This window comes from Equus caballus, chromosome 6, assembly GCF_041296265.1.
Source record: "Equus caballus isolate H_3958 breed thoroughbred chromosome 6, TB-T2T, whole genome shotgun sequence".
Taxonomy (NCBI): Eukaryota; Metazoa; Chordata; class Mammalia; order Perissodactyla; family Equidae; genus Equus; species Equus caballus.
In genome coordinates, this window is record NC_091689.1 from 11,920,488 (window position 1) to 11,939,735 (window position 19,248).

General features: G+C 42.4%; 1 protein-coding gene across 3 annotated transcripts in view; it reads left to right on the forward strand.

Annotated features, from left to right (window-relative positions):
- Positions 1–19,248, forward strand: part of ACSL3 (acyl-CoA synthetase long chain family member 3) — a 72,902-nt gene that overhangs the window by 24,626 nt on the left and 29,028 nt on the right. For all 3 annotated transcript variants that reach the window (XM_023642422.2, XM_023642423.2, XM_070269338.1), the window contains one exon: positions 15,822–16,236. In XM_023642422.2, the coding sequence (XP_023498190.1) occupies positions 15,862–16,236 (375 nt within the window). In that variant the 5' untranslated portion in view covers positions 15,822–15,861. The remainder of the gene's footprint in view (positions 1–15,821; positions 16,237–19,248) is intronic.

Consider the following 19,248-nt stretch of genomic DNA (forward strand, 5'->3'; position numbering starts at 1 on the left):
ACTATTATATTTAGCCCCTGGCCTTTGAGTTTTCTTTAATTTAATTTTTTATTTTTTTCTAGGGAAGAAAATAGGCAAATTCAAAAGTGAAGTTATTAATCCAAGTAAAACAACTTTCACTTCAAAATTAGGCTGTCTGCTCAGTTTCCTCTAATACTAACAATAGTGCTCAGCTGGACTGAGTTGGAATTAAGGCCCTTAGTACCGACTAGCAAAGCTGGTGTCTTTATGTAAGCTAATAGTTCATGTTCTCCTTAAATATTTATACAGTTGGCTCTCTTTAACCATTTTGTTGGAGATAATTGGAATAAATAAGGAGTAGTACTAAAGGGTAAATGGTCCTATTCATTATTGTCTTAATACAGTCAAGGCATTCACTTCTTGGCTAGTTAGTCAGACTGATAAATATATCAAAATGATGCTGCTAAGTGGGGCTCCTGCCCTACCATTTGGATAATCTGGTGACTGCACATGCCATTCCCCTTGGTCCCCTTCAGTGACTCAGTCTTGAACAGAATTCTAATAAAAAGCTCTACTTCTTTATAGAGAATTTCGTATCACTCCTTTTGGATATAATAATAGAAGGGGTGGGGGTATGTGGCTTGGGAAGGGTAAGTAGAAAGCAGAGTAGGAATAGGTTTCACATAGATGAGGAAGTTGAGGCAGAATGATTCAGAAGCCTGAATGGGTGTTGCGGTGTGTGTGGTTGGGTGACAAGGAGGTAGATGAATGGGCTGCAGAGCCATCTCTGAGTACGCCCCCTGTGCTGCTGGGTCGTGGCGTGAGGTTACTAAGGGTGGACCTAAGACTATGAAACCTTCAGAGTTGGGGAAGCTTATTGAGGGTCATCCTTTTTAGGTGTCTGGAGGCTGTGTAAGTTGAATTGGTTAAGCAGAGTTGGTCCTGAATTATATTCCACATGTATTCTCTGCCTCTCAGACTGGAGTGCGATCCAGAAAGTAGGATTCAGCAGTTCTGTGTCATAAAATCTAAGGACGTTTAAATTTTAGCATGGAGGGCTGGACATGAGAAAAAAAGCATTTTTAGTATGTGTATTTTCTTGAACAAAAATAAATTTGTAATCATCTAACTGAAGCTCATGGAGAGAAATCCCCAAAACTGACTACCTATCTAGGGAGGCTAAATGGAAGACAACTGATTCCAAATACAAGATATGTTAAGTATCGTGATCATTCTTTTTGCTTACTGTTATTTTATGAGGGACTTCATGGATGGGTATATGATTTCAGCCCCTTCTAACCTTTAAAATGGTAAATGTATTAAGCCTGAATCAATGATAATAGCAGCTGAGATTTGAGTGCTTATTATGAGGCAAGTATTACATCCTTTACATCTATTAACTGTTTAATCCTCTTCATAATCTTAAATGGTACAGCTATGATTCTCCGCATTTTACAGATGAGGAAACTGAGGCTTAGAAAGGTGATTTATCTAATAGTAGAGCTAAGTGTCAGAGCCAGTCTCTTTGGCTCTGTAGCCGGAGCCCTCAGGAAGGGTACAGTTGAATTGACTTCAGTATTTTCAGAATCTGTGGGAGTAAGAAATAATCAAGATAAAAGGAAAATATTGGTATTCATAGTTTTGTACAAGCAACAACATTTAAAGTGCTATTAAAACATACACCGTATTTTGTAGTATATGTGGAATTCTTTCACCTGCTTTCCTTGTTTGTTCCTAAGGGGAGTTTGGTGAGGTAATGTCACCCCAGTTTTACAGTGAATCTGGAACTTGGGGATGTTAAAGGGACTGGTCTCGTGTTACACGTGAGTAAATGGGGGGCCAGCATCAGAAGCTTATTGCCATAGTTCTGAAAGGAGCAAGTCTTTTGAACGTTTTTTATGTGCAGTGAAGCCAGCGTTCAAGTAATAGTACCTTCAGTAGATCAAATGAGGCATAGAAAGAAAAAAGTAGTCGTCTGCTTTGAAATTCTGCATGAAACAGAACTTTGTACCCAAACTAGCTGTGCTAATAACTAACATTTATAATGCCTTTGCATTTTTCCAAAGTCCTTTATTTGGACCACATTCCATTTTGTCCTCACTTTAAATTTTGTGCATGAGATAAATGATGACAGATATGGGGAAATAAGGTACAGAAAGGTGGGTGGTGGAGCCGAGGCTGCAGTTTGTTTGCTTACCCATGAAATCAGTGATTGGAGGATGACCAGCCTGTCCTGGTTTTCCTGGGGCTTTCCTGGTTTGAGTCCTCAAAGTCCTATGTCCCTGGAAGCCCCGCAGTCCCCGGCAAACCAGAGTGGTGGGTCATCCTAATTAATTGTCACACTTTGTGGTAGACTGGGGATGGGAGTAGGGCTGCCATGTAAAATACAAGGCGCTCAGCTGAATCTGACTTGCAGATAAAAGTCAAATAACTTTTTACTCTATGTCCCAAATATTGCATGGGACATGCGTACGCTAAAATTTGTTCACTGTTTATCTGAAGTTCAGATTTAACTGGGCATCGTGTATTTTTTTTGTTAAATCTGGCAGCTCTAAAGAGTGAAAGGACACTTTGGTGTGTAAAAAGTCCACTTAGCTGCTTTTTTTGATGGACCTTCAGCTTCACACATTTGTCTACTTAAGGAAGCACCATCTGGCAGTTTCCTTTTTTGGGGTCCTTGACTTGTTCTTTCAGCCGTGTGGACAGAGATAGATGCAAGGGGTTGGGATAAGTATATGAAACCAGATTTTGGCCAGTGCATTAAAACTGCTGTGTGTGTGTGTGTGTGTGTGTGTGTGTGTTTGTGCGCCTGCGTGCATATGCACACGTGCGTGTGCGCGTGTGTTGTTTTGAAGCAGTTAGTGCTCCTTTACTTGTCAGGAAACTGAACCCAGATCTGAGCCCATCCCATGTTTGTTGGATCAGTCTGTCAAACACCTGCACATTCTCATAGACCACCCATCATAGTGTTTTTAGACTAAATATTAAAAAGTATTTTTGTTGTTTAGATAGTACATTCACATGATTCACAATCAAAAAGAGCAAAGCTGTCCTCACCCCCTTCCTGCACCTGTTCATTTGCCCACCGTGGAGACAATCTGATCTGATTGGAAAATGTTAGAATTTTTGAAATGGAAATTAGAAATCCTCTCCTTGAGTGTGTTTTGCTTGTTTTTTTGAAGCAGGGGAACTCTTGCCCCCCCACCCCCCAAAAAAGAGAGAAAGCACCTTATGTACAAGACAGAAATGGGTTCTTCAGGTGATTTAAATCTTCATTGTTTGATGACTGTCAGTCCTCCTAATAGATTTGGGAGCCCTAGGCATCAGTAGAGTCTAGTCTTAAAATAGGTTGAGTTGAATTCCATCGACATTAATGGTGAGCAGATTAAGGTTTAGTGACTCAGGGGGCTGGCCCGTGGCCAAGTGGTTAAGTTCGTCTGGTCTGCTTCCGTGGCCCGGGGTTTGCTGGTTTGGATCCTGGGTGCAGACCTTTGCACCACTCATCAGTCCATGCTGTGGCAGCATCACACATAGAAGAAACTGAAATGGCTTACAACTGTGTACTGGGGAGGGGAAAAAAAGAAAGATTTAGTGACTTGGACAAAGTCTCTTAGTAATTAGTGGCAGAGCTGAGATGTGGGTATGCATGTGTGTGTGTGTGTGTTTGTGTGTATGCTTGTGCATGTATCTGTTTAAAATCTCTGTTCTGTAGCAAGCTGAAAAAGGTATAAATTCCCTTGCCTAATTTCTGTTTCCTGTTTGATTTTATGTCAAGACCCAGCATTTTTTTCTTTCTTCTTCTTCTTTTTTTTTTGGTGAGGAAGATTGGCCGTGAGCTAACATCTGTGCCCATCTTCTTCTGTTTTGTATGTGGGATGCTGCCACAGCATGGCTTGATGTACAGTACGTAGGTCCGTGCCTAGGATCCAAACCTGTGAACCCCGGGCCGCTGAAGCAGAGCGTGTGAACTTAACCACTCCAACACTGGTGTAGGGGAGGAAGACATTTCCTCTATCCAGTGTGGGTTCATCTGGCCGGAGAACGAATTAAATTCACATGAGACAGAATAGCAAGAGAAAATTAAACAAAGCTTTATGAGGAACCATGGCCTGGGGCCTTTCTTCCTGAAGGAAGAAAGGGCACCAAAGAAGTGGGGTGCACAGAGTGGTTGTATACCCCCATACGGGGTATTTCACATATGATTGAAATGTCCCTCCCACAAAAGTCACAAGATTGCCCTGTTGGCACAGCGCTTGATGTACACAGCAGGTAGTGGGTCTGCTATCTCACAGGGCGTAGCAGGAGGCAAGCCTATTGTCTCGAGCTGGGTGGTCACAGGTGAGCGCAGCAATCAGTTCCTAGCCTAAGGAAAGATGCTTAATCCTGAAGGAAATGCCAACGTTGGGAGGGGGAGGGTAGTCAGTTACAGGAGGTTACCAGACAAGCACAATAAACAAATGCAGATTTAAGTCCTTGCCTTCCCCATTGATTAAGAGTTTCTGGAGATATCTTTACGGATGGAGAGTTCCTTTACAATGTAAATATCTCTTACAAAGGGTAAGTAAATTCTACTTTTCAAAGCCTCCTTCCCTGTCCCAGTTTATCAAAAGCAATCAGCCTCAAATAATCCTCATGCCAAAGAGACATATCTTGGGGTGGCCAGTTCCAGACCCCTGCACTGGGTTGGCCCCTAGCATTTTTTTTTTTGTTTTAGTATATCTGACTTGGACTTTAGAAAAGGAAGATGGACTAAAAGTAGATTTAAAGAAAAATGTGTCTGGATCATGGTTAGGGAAGTCAGGGCACTGTATTTGTGGTTAAGGAGAGTTCTCGCGAGCCCTGCTGTTACTTCAGCTAGTGTAATAAGAGGACTGAAGAGGTGACACAGTCACGGTGGGTGACTGAGGGCTGTGTAAGGGCGGTTGGCTCGTGAGCTGCTTTTCAATTTTTAATTTAAATGTATTCAGGGAAAGTCTTGCTCACTTTTCTCCCTCCCTCTCTGCTTCCCTCCTTCCTTTCCAATATATGTCTTTAGGGCCAAAATTTTATTTTCTGAGGTTATAATAAGTACTAACTTTTAATAATTGCCTTAAAAAGAAAAAGACCAAACTGTTTGCTCCACAAATTTCCTAGTTGTGAATTGAAAGACCATCTAATCCAGATGGTAATATGACTCAATCTTCCAGGAATGTCTTTAATTGACTTTCTGGTCCAGAATTCCTTGACCTTTTTGTTTGTTGTATTAAGGAAGTGCTTACATGGGGTTAATGATCTCGATTTTCAGCCGTACAGTCGAATTTCATTCATAGAGCAGTGATGCCTCAAGTCAGAGCTGAAATCTTCAAAGTTGTTAAAGATTGTGTTAATATTTGCGGTTTAGAAAGGGAAAGTGCTTCAGCTTTCCTTCAGTAAAGGAAGAGTGAGAATCACTGTGTTATGCAGTACTGAGACAGAATAAATTAACTCGGACGTTGATATTTGTATGAATTAAAAACTTTTCTACGGTTGGGTCTGGTTTTTTTTTCTTTCTTTTTTTTGGCTGCAGTGCATACAGTCAGTGAATGTTTTAAAACTATTCTGAACTAGATATGTATTTTTCATGTTATTTTTATTATATGGGAAGCAGAGAGGCAAACATCTTCATCAGACCCAGGGTCCCACCTCCGCAGAATCTCTTCCTGATGGCAGACCCTAGTTGCTGGGTGCGTTTTCCCTTACAGCTTGTTAGAGCCTAGTTCTGGGGAGGAGGTCTTTCTTTCTGCCCTCCTTGACCATGGTTTCTTATTTCAGTGTAAGTTATTTGGATAATTTATCAGGGACTCTTTCAGTTTCTGGAGAATGAAGGTGACTGTCACTTATTCTCGTGGAAAGGAGAGTCTCTAAAGTAGTGAAGGACTCTGTTTTATTTTATCTTCACCCCCCCTTTTTTTTTTTTTTACTAACAATGAAGTGTTAACCCTAGAGTTTAGGGAGTCTGGGGGAGTTGGAAAGTTTGGGTGGGCTTTGGAGTCAAACATGTATGTTAAAATTCTTCCCCATCTGTTAGGTGTAAGTGCCTCTGGGCACAATCTGTTTGAAGTTGGGTTTTTGTAACAATTAAATGAGATAATATGAAGTTCCCTATGCAGTGCTTGCTTGGTTGCTACTCAGAATTGTTTCCCATTTATTGCAAGTATGGTGAAAAATTTTAGGCACATTTATGCTAGCAGAATACACATTCCTTGATGTCCATCGCTGTGCAATCCACTTAGTTATACTTCATTAGAGTAAAATGTTCAGCTGTATGTTTTTTCAGATATGAACAGTTACGTAGTATTAATGCATGTTTGGGTGTTGTAGGCTGCACAGAAAACACAGAGGAGGAAATAGGATTGGGTGGTGGGCAAGATTAACCAGGAAATATATTGTCTGTGGGGTATCAAGATGTCCCCTCTGGAGCATTTTATCATCACCTCCTTTCTTTCCTGGGACACACTGCTCTCAGTGAATTTATAGGAGAACCCACAAGTATTGGGGTTCCTCCTCTGGTCTGGAAGTTGAGGTGCCTTTTCCTGATGGGGGTGAGTGTGGGGGCAGAAGAGACCTGCTGTATTAGCAGAGTGAATATAATGGCGTTACTGACCTCTTCCCTCCTGTGGACTCTGCACAAGTCTTAGATTCTGAGCGTGGCTCCCATTTTCCTTGTTCAGTCCTCCAGCTTGTGGAGGTTAATGGATTGAAATGCCGCTGTGTTGCATCTCCCCTGAGTCTAAGAGGTTCTTGAAGTTTCCGTGTTTAGATAGCAGCAACCAGAGCTAAGAAGGTAGAACCGTTTACTAGTATGAATATGATCCCTGTGGCAACCTCCTGCCCCCGCCCCCATAAATTCAGGCGTTTACTTTTTTTTGCATTACTGAAATACATGTTGTCTCTAGAAGCTTTTCATAGCTTTTTTTTTTTTTTTGCCTGTAATGAAAAATGGGGAGTTAATATAGGTTGTATGCCTGTGATATTACTAATACTCCTTAGTAACCATTTAAAACATTAAATTTTATCTTAATGTCAGAATTTCATATCCCTGTAGGGTATCATTTGAGGGTGATTTTGTAGGTGGGCATTAATCTCCATTACTTTATGCACAATTGTTTTCATAACCCCAGCTCTATCTTCAGCTGTCTGACAGTGACACAAAATCCTGTCTGTCCTCCCTGCTCCTCCACTCTCCCCACATCTCCTGTGTTCTTCCTCTCAGGTAATAGAGGCCACACAGGGAAAGATTTTCCCTAGACTTGATCATTATGATCTAAAACAACTGTTAGTTAAAATGACAGAAGATGTAAATAACTTCTTTTGATGTAACCCCATTGACCATTTACAAAGAATGTTTTAAAAACATATTTTAGGGTTTGAAGCTGGCTGGTTACACAGTTTCACATTTTAAGATTTAGTGTTTGCTCATCTATCATTGTATAAATAGTGATGGGTCATTTTCATTTAATGTTGTTAAACTTGACTCATCTTGTTACTTTAATTAGCAGTTCTGAGAGTATAGTAAAGGTGGAAGTTATCATATTCTTTGTGGTGGAAAATTAGTGTACTTTGACCTATTATAACTGCATTTACATATTTAGAGATAATTACTTAAGAATTCTGACTTGTCCATACCTTTTCTGTAGTCAAACATAAAGCCTGTGTACCTGTATATACATTTTTTTTTTAAATGGAATTGGCAAGTTACATGGAAGTCCCTCCAGGTCAGTTGCATGTACATTTGACATGTTTGTGATGGCTGCGTAATTGTGCATGCTGTGGATCTGTCAGTTCTTTGGCCATTCTTTGATTGAGTTAGATCGTTTTCTGTTTTCAGTTAAAGGAAAATTTTCTGCAGACAATTAACTGATGTAATAGGATTTATTTAGCGATTATTGGGCAGCCTCCAATCTAGCAGATAGAAAAGAGCTCCAAAGAGCTGTACAAAGGCAAGAGATTTTATAGATCAAAGTGAGCAGGAACAAGGGAGTTAGACTGGGCATTTGCTCATGGGTTAAAGCAGGGTTACTGCCTTACATGGAGCAACGGGAAGTCTTGGAGCCGAGCAGGCAAGTGCTGGTGGTTTGACCTGGGCCTGTCTTTCCTGGGAGAGCCGAGCACAGACCCTTTGTTAAGGTTTGGTTTGCTGACGTGGCACTTAGCATGAGCGACTCCATCTTGGGCCTAGTCTGGTTACATTAACAGTCTTTTGCCTCTGAGACAATACTGCCATGTCTTCCAAGCTTTGCCTTCAGACCGTACTGCTTACTGTTCCTTCTTGTTATAGTCATCTATCACCCCATTCCTTACATATTTGAACATCAGGCTTTTTGTGACTCCACTACCATCCTGTCATGGTTCTCAGTGGTTTCAGTAGCAGCTGCACCATTTTACATCCCAACCAGCTGTGCACAAGGGTTCCAGTTTCTCCACCTCCACATCCTTGCCAGTGCTTGTTATTTTATGTTTGATTGATAATAGCCGTCCTATGGGTGTGAAGTCTCGTCTCCTTGGCGTTTCTATTTGCATTTCAGTCACTATCTTTGTTGGCTTGCCGGTAACACGTGTAAATCTGGTCAGTATCCTCCTCCTGTGACCACACCCTCCTGGTTTCTCTGTCATCGCTGACCCCTCTCTCATGCCCCCTTTGCCTCCTCAAGTCCTCTAACTGGTCATGTCCCACGATCTGCTCCCTGCACCTCTTCTCACTCTCGAGGCCGTCTCTGCCAGTCTCATGGCTGTCAGTGCCATCAGTGTGCTGAGAACTCCCAAAGTTACCTTTCACAGAACTGAACTATTCTTTCCCCAAACCTGCTCCTCCTGCACTCTTCCCTTTGTTAGTAAATGACACCTCAGTTTTTTTTTCAACGCCTCAAGCCAGAAACCTTAGAGTCACTCTTGACTCCTCTCTCTCATTCTTGACTCTCTCTCACTGTGTGTAAGGCTGTAGCTTCAAAACAGGCAGAATCAGGTCATTTCTCACTACCTCCTTCATCCTCATTTGGTCTAAGCCACTGTCATCTCACAGCCTGTCCCTCCAAAGGCTCCCAACTCGTCTCCCTGCTCCCGTGGCAGCGGAGTCATCCTTTTTATGGTGGATCAGAGGATTCCCTCATTTCAGTACAGTTCTCACGGTGGCCTGCCAGGCCCTTCAGGATCTGGCCCCCTTCTCGCCAAATCCTCTCTGACCTCCTCTCTTTTCCCTGCCCCCCTTCCTCCCTGGGCTCAGCTAGAATGTTCTTCCACGAATCCATATGGGCCTCTCTCTCACTGTCTGCTCATAGCTTCTGAGACGCCTTTCTCAACCACTTTATAAGGCAGCAGCCCTCCTCCCACAGTATTCATTTCTTCTGACCTGCTGTATTTGTCTCCGCGGCTCCTGGATCCTCATGATGTTTAGTTATTTGTTTATCGTCTGTTTACCCCTCACGTTTTGTTCACGACTGTGGCTCCATCGTCTGGAAGAGTGCTTGGTGTGAAGTGCGTGTTCAGTAAATGTGTGGGAAATAATGACCGACTGAATCCTGTTCATATGTGCTTAACATACACTTGTTTTTCTGTGGAAGAGAGTTCAGAGTGTGGGATTGCAAAGAGTTTGTGTGTGTGTTTTTTTTGAGGAAGATTAGCCCTGAGCTAACTACTGCCAGTCCTCCTCTTTTTGCTGAGGAAGGCTGGCCCTGAGCTAACATCCGTGCCCACCTTCCTCTACTTTATACGTGGGACGCCTACCACAGCATGGCTTGCCAAGCAGTGCCATGTCCACACCCGGGATCCGAATCAGTGAACCCCAGGCCACCGAAGCGGAACGTGCACGCTTAACCGCTGCGCAACCGGGTCGGCCCCATGTGTTTGTGTTTTAAATATGGCTGGGTTACTTCACTGGACTCTGGATAGTGTGGTCTTTTACATGTTTTTAAAACTTTTGCATGAAAATTGGTATGGCTTCATTTTAATCTTTATTACAAGTAAAGGAGAACATATTGCGTGTATGTATTAGCACCTGCATTTCCTCTTTTTTGGCTTTTCTGTACTTATTCTTTGCCCAGTTTTTGTGTTGCTTTTTTTTTTTTTTAATTTGTAGGGGCTCTTTGTATATTTTGTCATGTGTTTTTTTTTTCCGTTTGATTTTTAAAAATTTTTTCACCGTGCAGAAATGTTAAATCATTAAAATTTATGTAGAAGAATAAATCTGTAAGAATTGGTAAGAAAATTTTGAAAAATATGGATAATGAGGATCTTACCAGGTATTTAAAGCAGTGGTTCCTAAACATTAGTGTGCTTAAAAATCACATGGCCGCTGTTTAAGAATGAGTCTGCCACAGAGCCTTAATTCATAGGCATGGGGAGGTGAGGAGCGGGGGAGACGCGGTGGAGGAGTCTCACTGTACATACTCTGTAAGGTAACTGATGCAGTTGGGAAGCACTGCTGACAGTCTGCTGTATCTGGAGTAGTAGGGTATTAGCAAAGCTGTAGACAAATAGATCCCGGAAACAGAGCAGCGTCCAGAAACAGATCCCAGTACGAATGAGAACTTCCTGCTGAAGGTGACGTTTTGGTTAATTAAAAAAGTGAGTGGTTTATTTAATGAACGGTTCAGGCAGTTCATCTGAAAGGAAAAGTTAGCTTTCTACCTGACACAATGTAGGACAAGTAAACTCCATACTGATCAAAGATCTAGATGTAACATTTGCGTAAATTCTAGGAAAAAACATAAAGCGTACCGTTGGTTTAACCCTGGGGTGGATGAGGCCTTATTAAACTAGAGTGGAAACTAGGGGCTGTGGAGGAAAAGGTGACCAGATGTAATTGTCCAGGTTTGCTTTCTGAAAGGGGGATGCTCACCTTGTTTATCTGAAACCTTTTAGAGAAATTTTATGTCTCCGCATGTGGCTGGTACATCGAGGCTGCGTTTGACATTACTGAACTCTTCTCCTTGCTTCTCCCCTCCCTTGGCTTTCGCGACACTGCCTCTCCAAGTTCTCCTACTTTCCTAGTCTTTTCAGTGAGATTTTCCTCCTCTCAGTCTTGGCACTGCTTTCCCTTAAAAGTTTTCTGTCCTTGCACTTCATCTTGGAGATTTCCTCCGTGTTCTTTTTGGGCAGTCTCATCCGGCCTCTTATTGTGTGTGTATGCTTCTAGCTTTGACCCCTCTTAAGTCTCACGGTTTATATGTTTGGATGACTCACAGGCATCTTAAACCCGTTACTTTCGACTTGTGTTCATCTCCTGTCCACCACCCATCCAACCGTGGCTCACCATCTGTCCCAGTGGAAGGCAGCAAAACTGTATTGCCTCCTTTCACTGCCGCTGCTCTAATTCATGACTGTTATGTTCATGATTCAGATGTGGAAACCACGTCACCATGTTGAACAGAATGATTTCAGTTGTTGGGAAGGGCTGGAGGAGCAGCCGCTCCCACCGCCACCCTCCGGACACTCAGGAGCTGGGAATTCCAGCTGCCGGCTCCCTGCCACACCACCTTAGCCTCCTGATCGGGGAGTAAAGGATTGTTTCAGCGATCTTTTATGTAATTTCGTTGCCTCCTGTTTCTCTGCCTTCAGGTTATCCTCTGCATACAGTTATTTTCTAAAACTGTGTGTTTGTGTGCGTTGAAATGTGGAGCACATTCCTTCCCCAGCATCGAATGCCACCACAATTTGGCCTTTACAGTTTGAGGCCTGTAACAGCCTGCCCTCCTCTCATCTCCTCATCCCCACCCTGCTCTACTGGGTGGCTGGCTGTTTCCTGAGCACCTGCTTCTTTTGGTGCTTGTTCAAATTATGTGGTGTCATCTATTAAAAATCTGTGTTCCTGTCCCCTCCCCCAGCCTTTAAGGTCATAATATGTTGTTATTTGATCCAAGAAGACTTCTCAGAAAATGCCAGAACTCGCCTCTCTACCTTTTACTGTACTCTTCCTGAAGTGCTGCCTACACTCAATGATTAGTACTTATTAAAAGTTTTATAGTTTTAGCTTGCTCTTTCAGCACCACGATCCATTTTGAGTTAATTTTTTGTATAATATAAGAAAGGGCACCATCTTCATCGTTTGAGGTGTAGCTATGTAGTTGTTCCAGCACCATTGGTTGAAAAGACTATTCTTTCCCTGTTAAATGCTCTTTCTGCCTTGTTGAAAATCAGTTGTCCATAAGATGGGAGTTTATTTCTAGTCACTTCTATTCTGTTGATCTGTGTGTCTTTCCTTTGGCTGGGACAACAGGTCTTGATGTTACTGTTGCTTTGTAGTTAGTTTTGAAATTGAGATAGATGAGTCCTCCAGCTTTGTTCTTTTTCAAGATTGTTTTGACTGTTCTGGCTGCTTTGAATTTCCATGTGAATTTTAGGCTCAGCTTACAAATTTCTGTATAAAAGCCAGCAGAGATTTTGGTAAGGGTTGTGTTCAATCTGTACATCAGTTTGAAATGTTGCCCTCTTAATAATATTAAGTCTTATAATCCATAAACAAGGGATGTTTTTCTATTTATTTAAGTCTTTAATATCTTTAAACAATGTTTTGTGGTATTCATAGTACAAATTTTGTACTTCTTGTTATATCTAATCCTAGGTATTATTTCTATTAGTGTTGTAAATATAATTGTTAACTTCATTTTCTGATTATTCATTGCCTGTATATAGAAATGATTTTTTATATTCATTTTGTATCCTGCAACCTTTGCTGAACTCTTTGTTAGTTCTCTTAGCTTTGTAGTGGATGCCTTAAGATTTTATATATATACAGTCATATTGATAATGTGTGGATAAAAATAGTTTTAGTTACAGTTTTACTTTTTAATTCAAAGTACAAATATGCAAAATTAAATTTCAGAGAGAGTACTTACTGAGATAACATCATTTTCCTGGGTTATTAAGGTACAAATTATGTGCCTTAATTCTTTGCAGCTCTGATGTCCTGGAAGTAGTAGGACCATTTGTTTTCAGCGTGCCATTTTCCTACACAGAAACATTCAAAGGCTCTTCATGCCCTATATGGCAAAAATCTAGATTCTCTGGACTCATTCTCCAGAGTACTACACAATACATTCTCAAAGAAAATAGCTTGGGATGGTGAGCGGAGCCTGGGGATCATCTCGGGGGGGTCTTGGCTTCTCACCAGCTGTACATGGGCAAAGGTAGAGGTGTTCCTTAGCTTGTAAAATTGCACAGTTGGCCTTCTAGTTTGTAAAGCATGGGTTCCTTTAGTTCTTTGAACGTATTTATAGTAGCTACTTTGGTGTCTTGTCTGTGAAGTCTGATGTTTGGGCCCCTCCAGGACAGTTTCTGTTGCCTGTTCCCCCCCCATGTATAAGTTGTAATTTCCTGTTTATTTGCATGCCTCATAATTTTTTCTTGTAAACTGGACATCAGATGGTTTGTAGCAATTCTGAATACTGATTCTCCCCTCCCCTTTCTGTGGTTTCTTGTTGTGTTGTTTGCTTGTTTATTTGTTTAGTGACTTGGCTGGCCTGTGTCGAGTGGGGGAAAATCTCCTTTCTCCCCTTCCTGTGTTCTCATGGCTGGACTAATAATGAAACTGACACCAGACCAGATTAAGAAGAGAAGAACCCAGTTTAATACATACCTGTGGAGATCGTAGAGAAATGATGCTGGAGAGTGAACAAAAGCGGGCAGTATATGTGTCTTTTATACAAAGAAACAAATTTGTGAGGAATGCCAGGATAAAGTAACTGAGATTTCAGGTACGGAATTAGTGAGGAGTTTAGGCTGGAAGGAGTAAATTAGCCAGGTTGGTCTCTGCGGGCTTCTGGGCCCTCAGTCCCCGGGCTCTGGTGAGGAGGCAAGGAGGGCCCCTTTCACCCGGGAGATTCATTTCCTGCTTTCGGGGAAACAGACACAGGGGGGTCAGAATACAGCTTTTGCTTCTCAAGTAACTTTAATTCAAAATAATCAGTATACTACTGTGGGCTGTTTTGGGGTGGCCTGCCCTGGGCCCCAAAACCTATTTCAGTGAAGGTTATTTTTTCTGAGTGCGCATCCTCTGGTGTTGCTCCTCAGAGGGCACAGCCTGGGGACCCCAGTTTCCTTGAAGGGCCTTCTTCCCGGGTGACAGCAGTTTTAGGAGGGCTCTCTTTAACTGTCTCTTTCCCAGATCTCCTTGTGAAATTTCTGCCAAGTCTGCCTCTGTCAGTATCACACCCAGCAGTTATTCTCTGCCCACAGCCAGCCGATTGCTGTATTGTTTTCAGCTAAGCCCGGGGCCGGAACTTGCCCCACAGTGTGATCCAGTTAGATGGCCTTTGTAGGGGTTGTGTGTGAGGCCAGTCTGAGCTGTCCGACTCAAGTTCTTCTTAGGCATCTCTGTCCCTGATGCTCTCTGTTACACTTCCTGTTGGTCTGCTCTTGGGCTTGTTGCTGTCGTGGAGGTACCAGTCTCCATTGTTTTCAACAACGTCATTAGGCTTGAGCCTCCCGGATCTCAGGCCACCTGCAGTCAGCTCTCTTAGAGATTGCTTAGGGTTCTCTGTTTTTACAGCCCGCTTCTCTGGCCTTTGCAGATCTCTGTGCCGTTGCTCCAGAGCCGGGTGGGGACAGCAGCTTGTCCTCTGCTTTGCATGTGGGGTGCTGGCTGTGGCTGTAGCCACTGGTCCTCTCGGTTTGCAGTGTCTGCCTTATGAACGAGCTGAGGCAAGATGATTGGTGTCCGCTGTTCTCGGCCTGCCGCGCCTCGGGTAGAGCTTCTGCCCATGAGTAGGAACCGGGTGGAAGGAGGGATTCCCCAGATCTCTTGGCTGCGCTTGCCTGGAATAGAATTTCTACACTGTGGAGGCTGGGTTAGGAGATGAGAAACGCTAGATATCATAGCCCTGGATTTGGAGCTGGGGGAGTCATTAGTTAGTATTTGCTTCACTTTTGTTTCCTCAAAAATGACACTATTACCCACGTGCCACATGAAGGCTGTTTCTCTACCTGGAGTGCCTTTCTCCCCCACATAGGCACAGGGCTCACCCTCTCTCTTCCTTCTCTCTCTGCTCAGATATCATGTGCCAGAGGCTCTTGTGGACCACCCGTATGCTAGAGCGCCTCTCCAGCCTCGCCCGGCACTTTGTATGTCCCTCGGCTGGGTTTGTTTTTCCTGGTAGGATGTATCAGCACCTGACAGGCATACGTTGTGTTTGCCTGCCTCTCCCAGTGAGCGTATAGGCTCAGGAGAGAAGGCACTTAGACTGTGCTAGTCCCTGTACTTAGAACAGAATCTGACAGTAGTAGATGCTCAGTGAGTCTGATGAACGCCAAGTATAAAATGTCCAAAGTTTGCTGCCTTCGTGCCCCACAGTTTAACCTGCCTAAATTGGAAAATATCTAGAGCTGCTCTGGAAAGTGAATTTCATGTTGTTTGCCAACTCCACTTGCTTGTTGCTGCCTAGGTTGAGAGAACCGGCTCATGGGAAAGAAAGCAGTGATTGTTTAGTAGTGGCTGTGGGGCCACAGGAGAGGAGAATGTGGCATACACGTGAGGTACTGGTCATCCCCAGTGTAATGAGCCACTGGAGGGCAGGAGATGGCGCACTTTGGGGCTCCATTCTTTTGTAGGTCTTCTGGCTTTCTCCGTCCTTGCCCTTGGCAAGTGTTTGTGGATACTTAACGTTAGGTTGGAAAAGAGCCACCTGTTTACAGAATGATGTGGCAACTGTTCTGTGGTCATTCCACTGTTAATAGATACATACAAATGGGTCTCTTAGAAATATCAGGAATGGACAGGACATTGCTGGGGCCAGTGTATTAGCTGCTGCTTGATGGAAAAAAATCGTCATTTTCCTATCTAATATGAAGAATTTTTCTTTAAAGTTATTTAAAAATGATTTTGAACTAATACTTCTTTTTCTTCCTTCTAGATTCTTACGGAAATCTGTTAATTCTGCTTTTTGAGCACTTATGAATAACCACGTGTCTTCAAAACCGTCTACCATGAAGCTCAAACAGACCATCAACCCCGTTCTTTTATTTTTCATACATTTTGTAATATCACTTTACACTATTTTAACATACATTCCATATTATTTTTTGTCTGAGTCAAGAAAAAAACCAAGCCAAATTAAAGCAAAGCCTGTAAGTTCAGAACCCGACTCTGCATACAGATCTGTCAACAGTCTGGATGGCTTGGCTTCGGTATTATACCCTGGATGTGATACACTAGATAAAGTTTTTATGTATGCGAAAAACAAATTTAAGGACAAAAGACTCTTGGGAACACGTGAAATTTTAAATGAGGAAGATGAAGTGCAACCAAATGGAAAAATTTTTAAAAAGGTAAGATATCTTTCGTTGCCTTTGAATTCCCTCTGAATGAAATGTACTCATAGAAATGGTGGCAAGGCACAAGCCCGGCCTGCTTGTGTTAGAATTTTTTTTTTTAAAGATTGGCACCTGAGCTAACAACTGTTGCCAATCTTCTTGTTTTTCTTTTATTCTTCTCCCCAAAGCCTGAAAGTATATACTTGTAGATTCTGGTTGTGAGTGCCTCTGGTTGTGCTATGTGGCCTGATGAGTGGTGCCATGTCTGTGCCCAGGATTCAAACTGACGAAACCCTGGGCTGCTGAAGCAGAGCGCGCAAACTTAACCACCCTGCCACGGGACCGGCCCCTGCTTGTGTTAGAATTTGCTGATGTTGCAGGAGAAACGGGCAGGATGGGCCTAGACCGCTCGCATCCCTTTCTATCCTCCAGCATGGCTTTGTTCCTAGTTTTCCATGTTGGGAATGCCCACTGGTGAGGGTGCTTCTGAGCCTGAATGTTCCCCAGGGCTTGGAATAGAGCATCTCGGCAGTTTGGGGCATGAAAGCGTATTCCCGGGTAGTTCCGGAAGCAACTGTGTGCGCTTGAAATTGCTCTGTGTTTTGGCGTGTGACCTGCTGTTTCTGATTTTAACGTAGGTTCCATTGGGCACCAAATGTCTGGGTACTTTGGTTGTGGCAATTGCGTGGTTTTTCAGAATTTCTTTTCACAAGTATGGAACAATCTGCCTTTTGATTTGAAACAGAGAGTAAGGCGTTCTTAAAGGCAGTGTAACATAGTGGTTAAGAGCCTGGACTCCAGATCCTATAGGTTTGAATCTCGGCTTTTCCACTTAGCAGCTTTGTGACTTTGGAAAAGTTGTTTAACTAGTTGGCCTCAGGTTCTTTATTTGTAATGTGGAGGTGAAGATGGTTGCTGTCATTTATTGGCATTTCTTCTGAGCCAGGCTGTTTTAAGAGCTTTCCATATATCAACTTATTTAAGACTTACAATAGCGCTATGAGTTGGTATTATTGTCCTTACTTTACACAGGACAACACAGAGGCACAGATAGATTAGGTAACTCACCCAGGGATTCATAGCTGGCAAGTGGTAAAGTCAGGACTAGAACCCAGGCTGTCTCGCTCCGTATGCCTTAATCTAATCCCAGCTCTCAGAGTGGTTGAGAAGATTAATTGAATGTGTGTGAGTGTATACGTATATATACACACATAATATATGTAGAACAGTTTGTGGCATCTAGTGTAAATGCTCTAGCTTTTATTATCTTAATATCTTGGGATTTCAATGGGCAGAATTATATGAGTGACCATGAAGACTCGCATCCTGGGTTAGGTTAGCACTCTGCAGGATAGGAAGTACAGAAATGATGTGAAAGTGCTCTTTATGAACTTGGGTACATGACCTTCCTATAAGCAGTTCTTGAAGCTCCAGTAGGTAAAAATGGAAGGTGAAGTTTTTTAGAGGCAGTAAGGTGACCTGTAGTTGGTCGATAATTTGGTCAGGTTATAGGTTTACTATCTGTGTAGGCAAAGCTGTTTTTCTCTCGTCCTTTTTTTCCAGCCACATCCTGACTCTTGCTGCCTTTCTTCTCAGTCGTGAAGGAGCTCTCCAACCTTGGAGGAGAGGCCAGGTGATTGCATTTTGGCCTGAGATGCCTAGAGCTCTTCCAGTTGCTGCAGGCCCAGGGCGTGCTGTGTGACTGACTTAGTGGCCCGTTCATTTTGCTCTTAGTGTACAAATTCCTTGGTCATTTTCTTCTGGATGTCAAGGACATGGCAAGCAAGTTAATGTCAGTAACTCCTAGGAATTAAAAACGTTATTTGACCGTAGAAAACAGAATCTGTAAGTATTGCTCACCTTGAAGTAGAGGGATCTTTTATCTTGTTATGCCTGCGAAGTCCTGATGTACACTTGGTCTGGCATTCCTCGTGCCCCCTTGGTCTCAGAAGTGGTTTGGATGAATTATATGGTCATTCTGTTTTTAAAGCATATTCGCTGTTTTTTTGCTGACTTAGCTTTGCCTCACTTGAATGAATTTTTTCTACTAAATTAACCTAAGATCTGGCTGGAGTTAATAGTGTGTTTCTAGAAGTTGAAGTCGTGTAGTTAAGTGTGCCTCATTATTCTTCTCTAGTCTATAGGTTATAATTTGGAAAACATTGTCATATTGTTGCCTGATTTTTGTCATTGAGTTACAACTTTTTATGGTATGCCATCTTTGATTCTGTCTTTGAGAGATCTGGTAGTTTGAAACAAAGGCACCAAAACCACTACATTTTCTAGTAAAAGTTTCCTACTCCTTTGTCTGCTATTCTCTGCTGCTCATATTATCTCCAAAAAAACATTCGTTTTTGTCTTTCGATTTAATGCTATTTGAATTCAAAGATTGGGTTCTCTTATTTTTAATCTGAGCATATATAACAGAAGTCCTATTTTAGCAGGAAGCTTAATTTTTCTGCAGTGTCCTTCACGTGTTATAGGCATTTTTATGGGGCTAGCACAATTTTTCAGTACTCATAGTAGCAAACTAGTTCCCAAGTATGGAAAAAGGAGAATAATATGGTGACTATGGAATGTCTTCTTAATTCAGGTATCAGTATAATTAAGAGAAAATAAAATTCTAAGGGCTGTCATAGTTGTTCCTTAAATGTGGCTGGATGCACGAAGGACACAAGGGAAGTTTTTTTCCCCTTTGTGTGTGGTGTGTGTGTGTGAGAGAGTGTACATGGCTTTTTCTGCCCTGTCCTGACCGTGGTGCCTTTGTAGTCCGTGTTTATTCAACAAAGCAGCATTTGAACTCATGGTAAAATCGGAAGGTGGGAAGAACTGTTTGCAGTCAGCACGTTTTTCTGTCCATACCACATTAGTGCAGGAGGTCTGCCTCCTGTGGGCATTGCGATTCATCAGACTTTTTCCACAAGTCTTTATGCAAACTCTGATAGAGAAAAACATTTACATTTTTCCTGTTTGAAATTATGCTCATTGGGAAGATAAAGTTAATTTTTAGGTTTTGTGTATGATAAA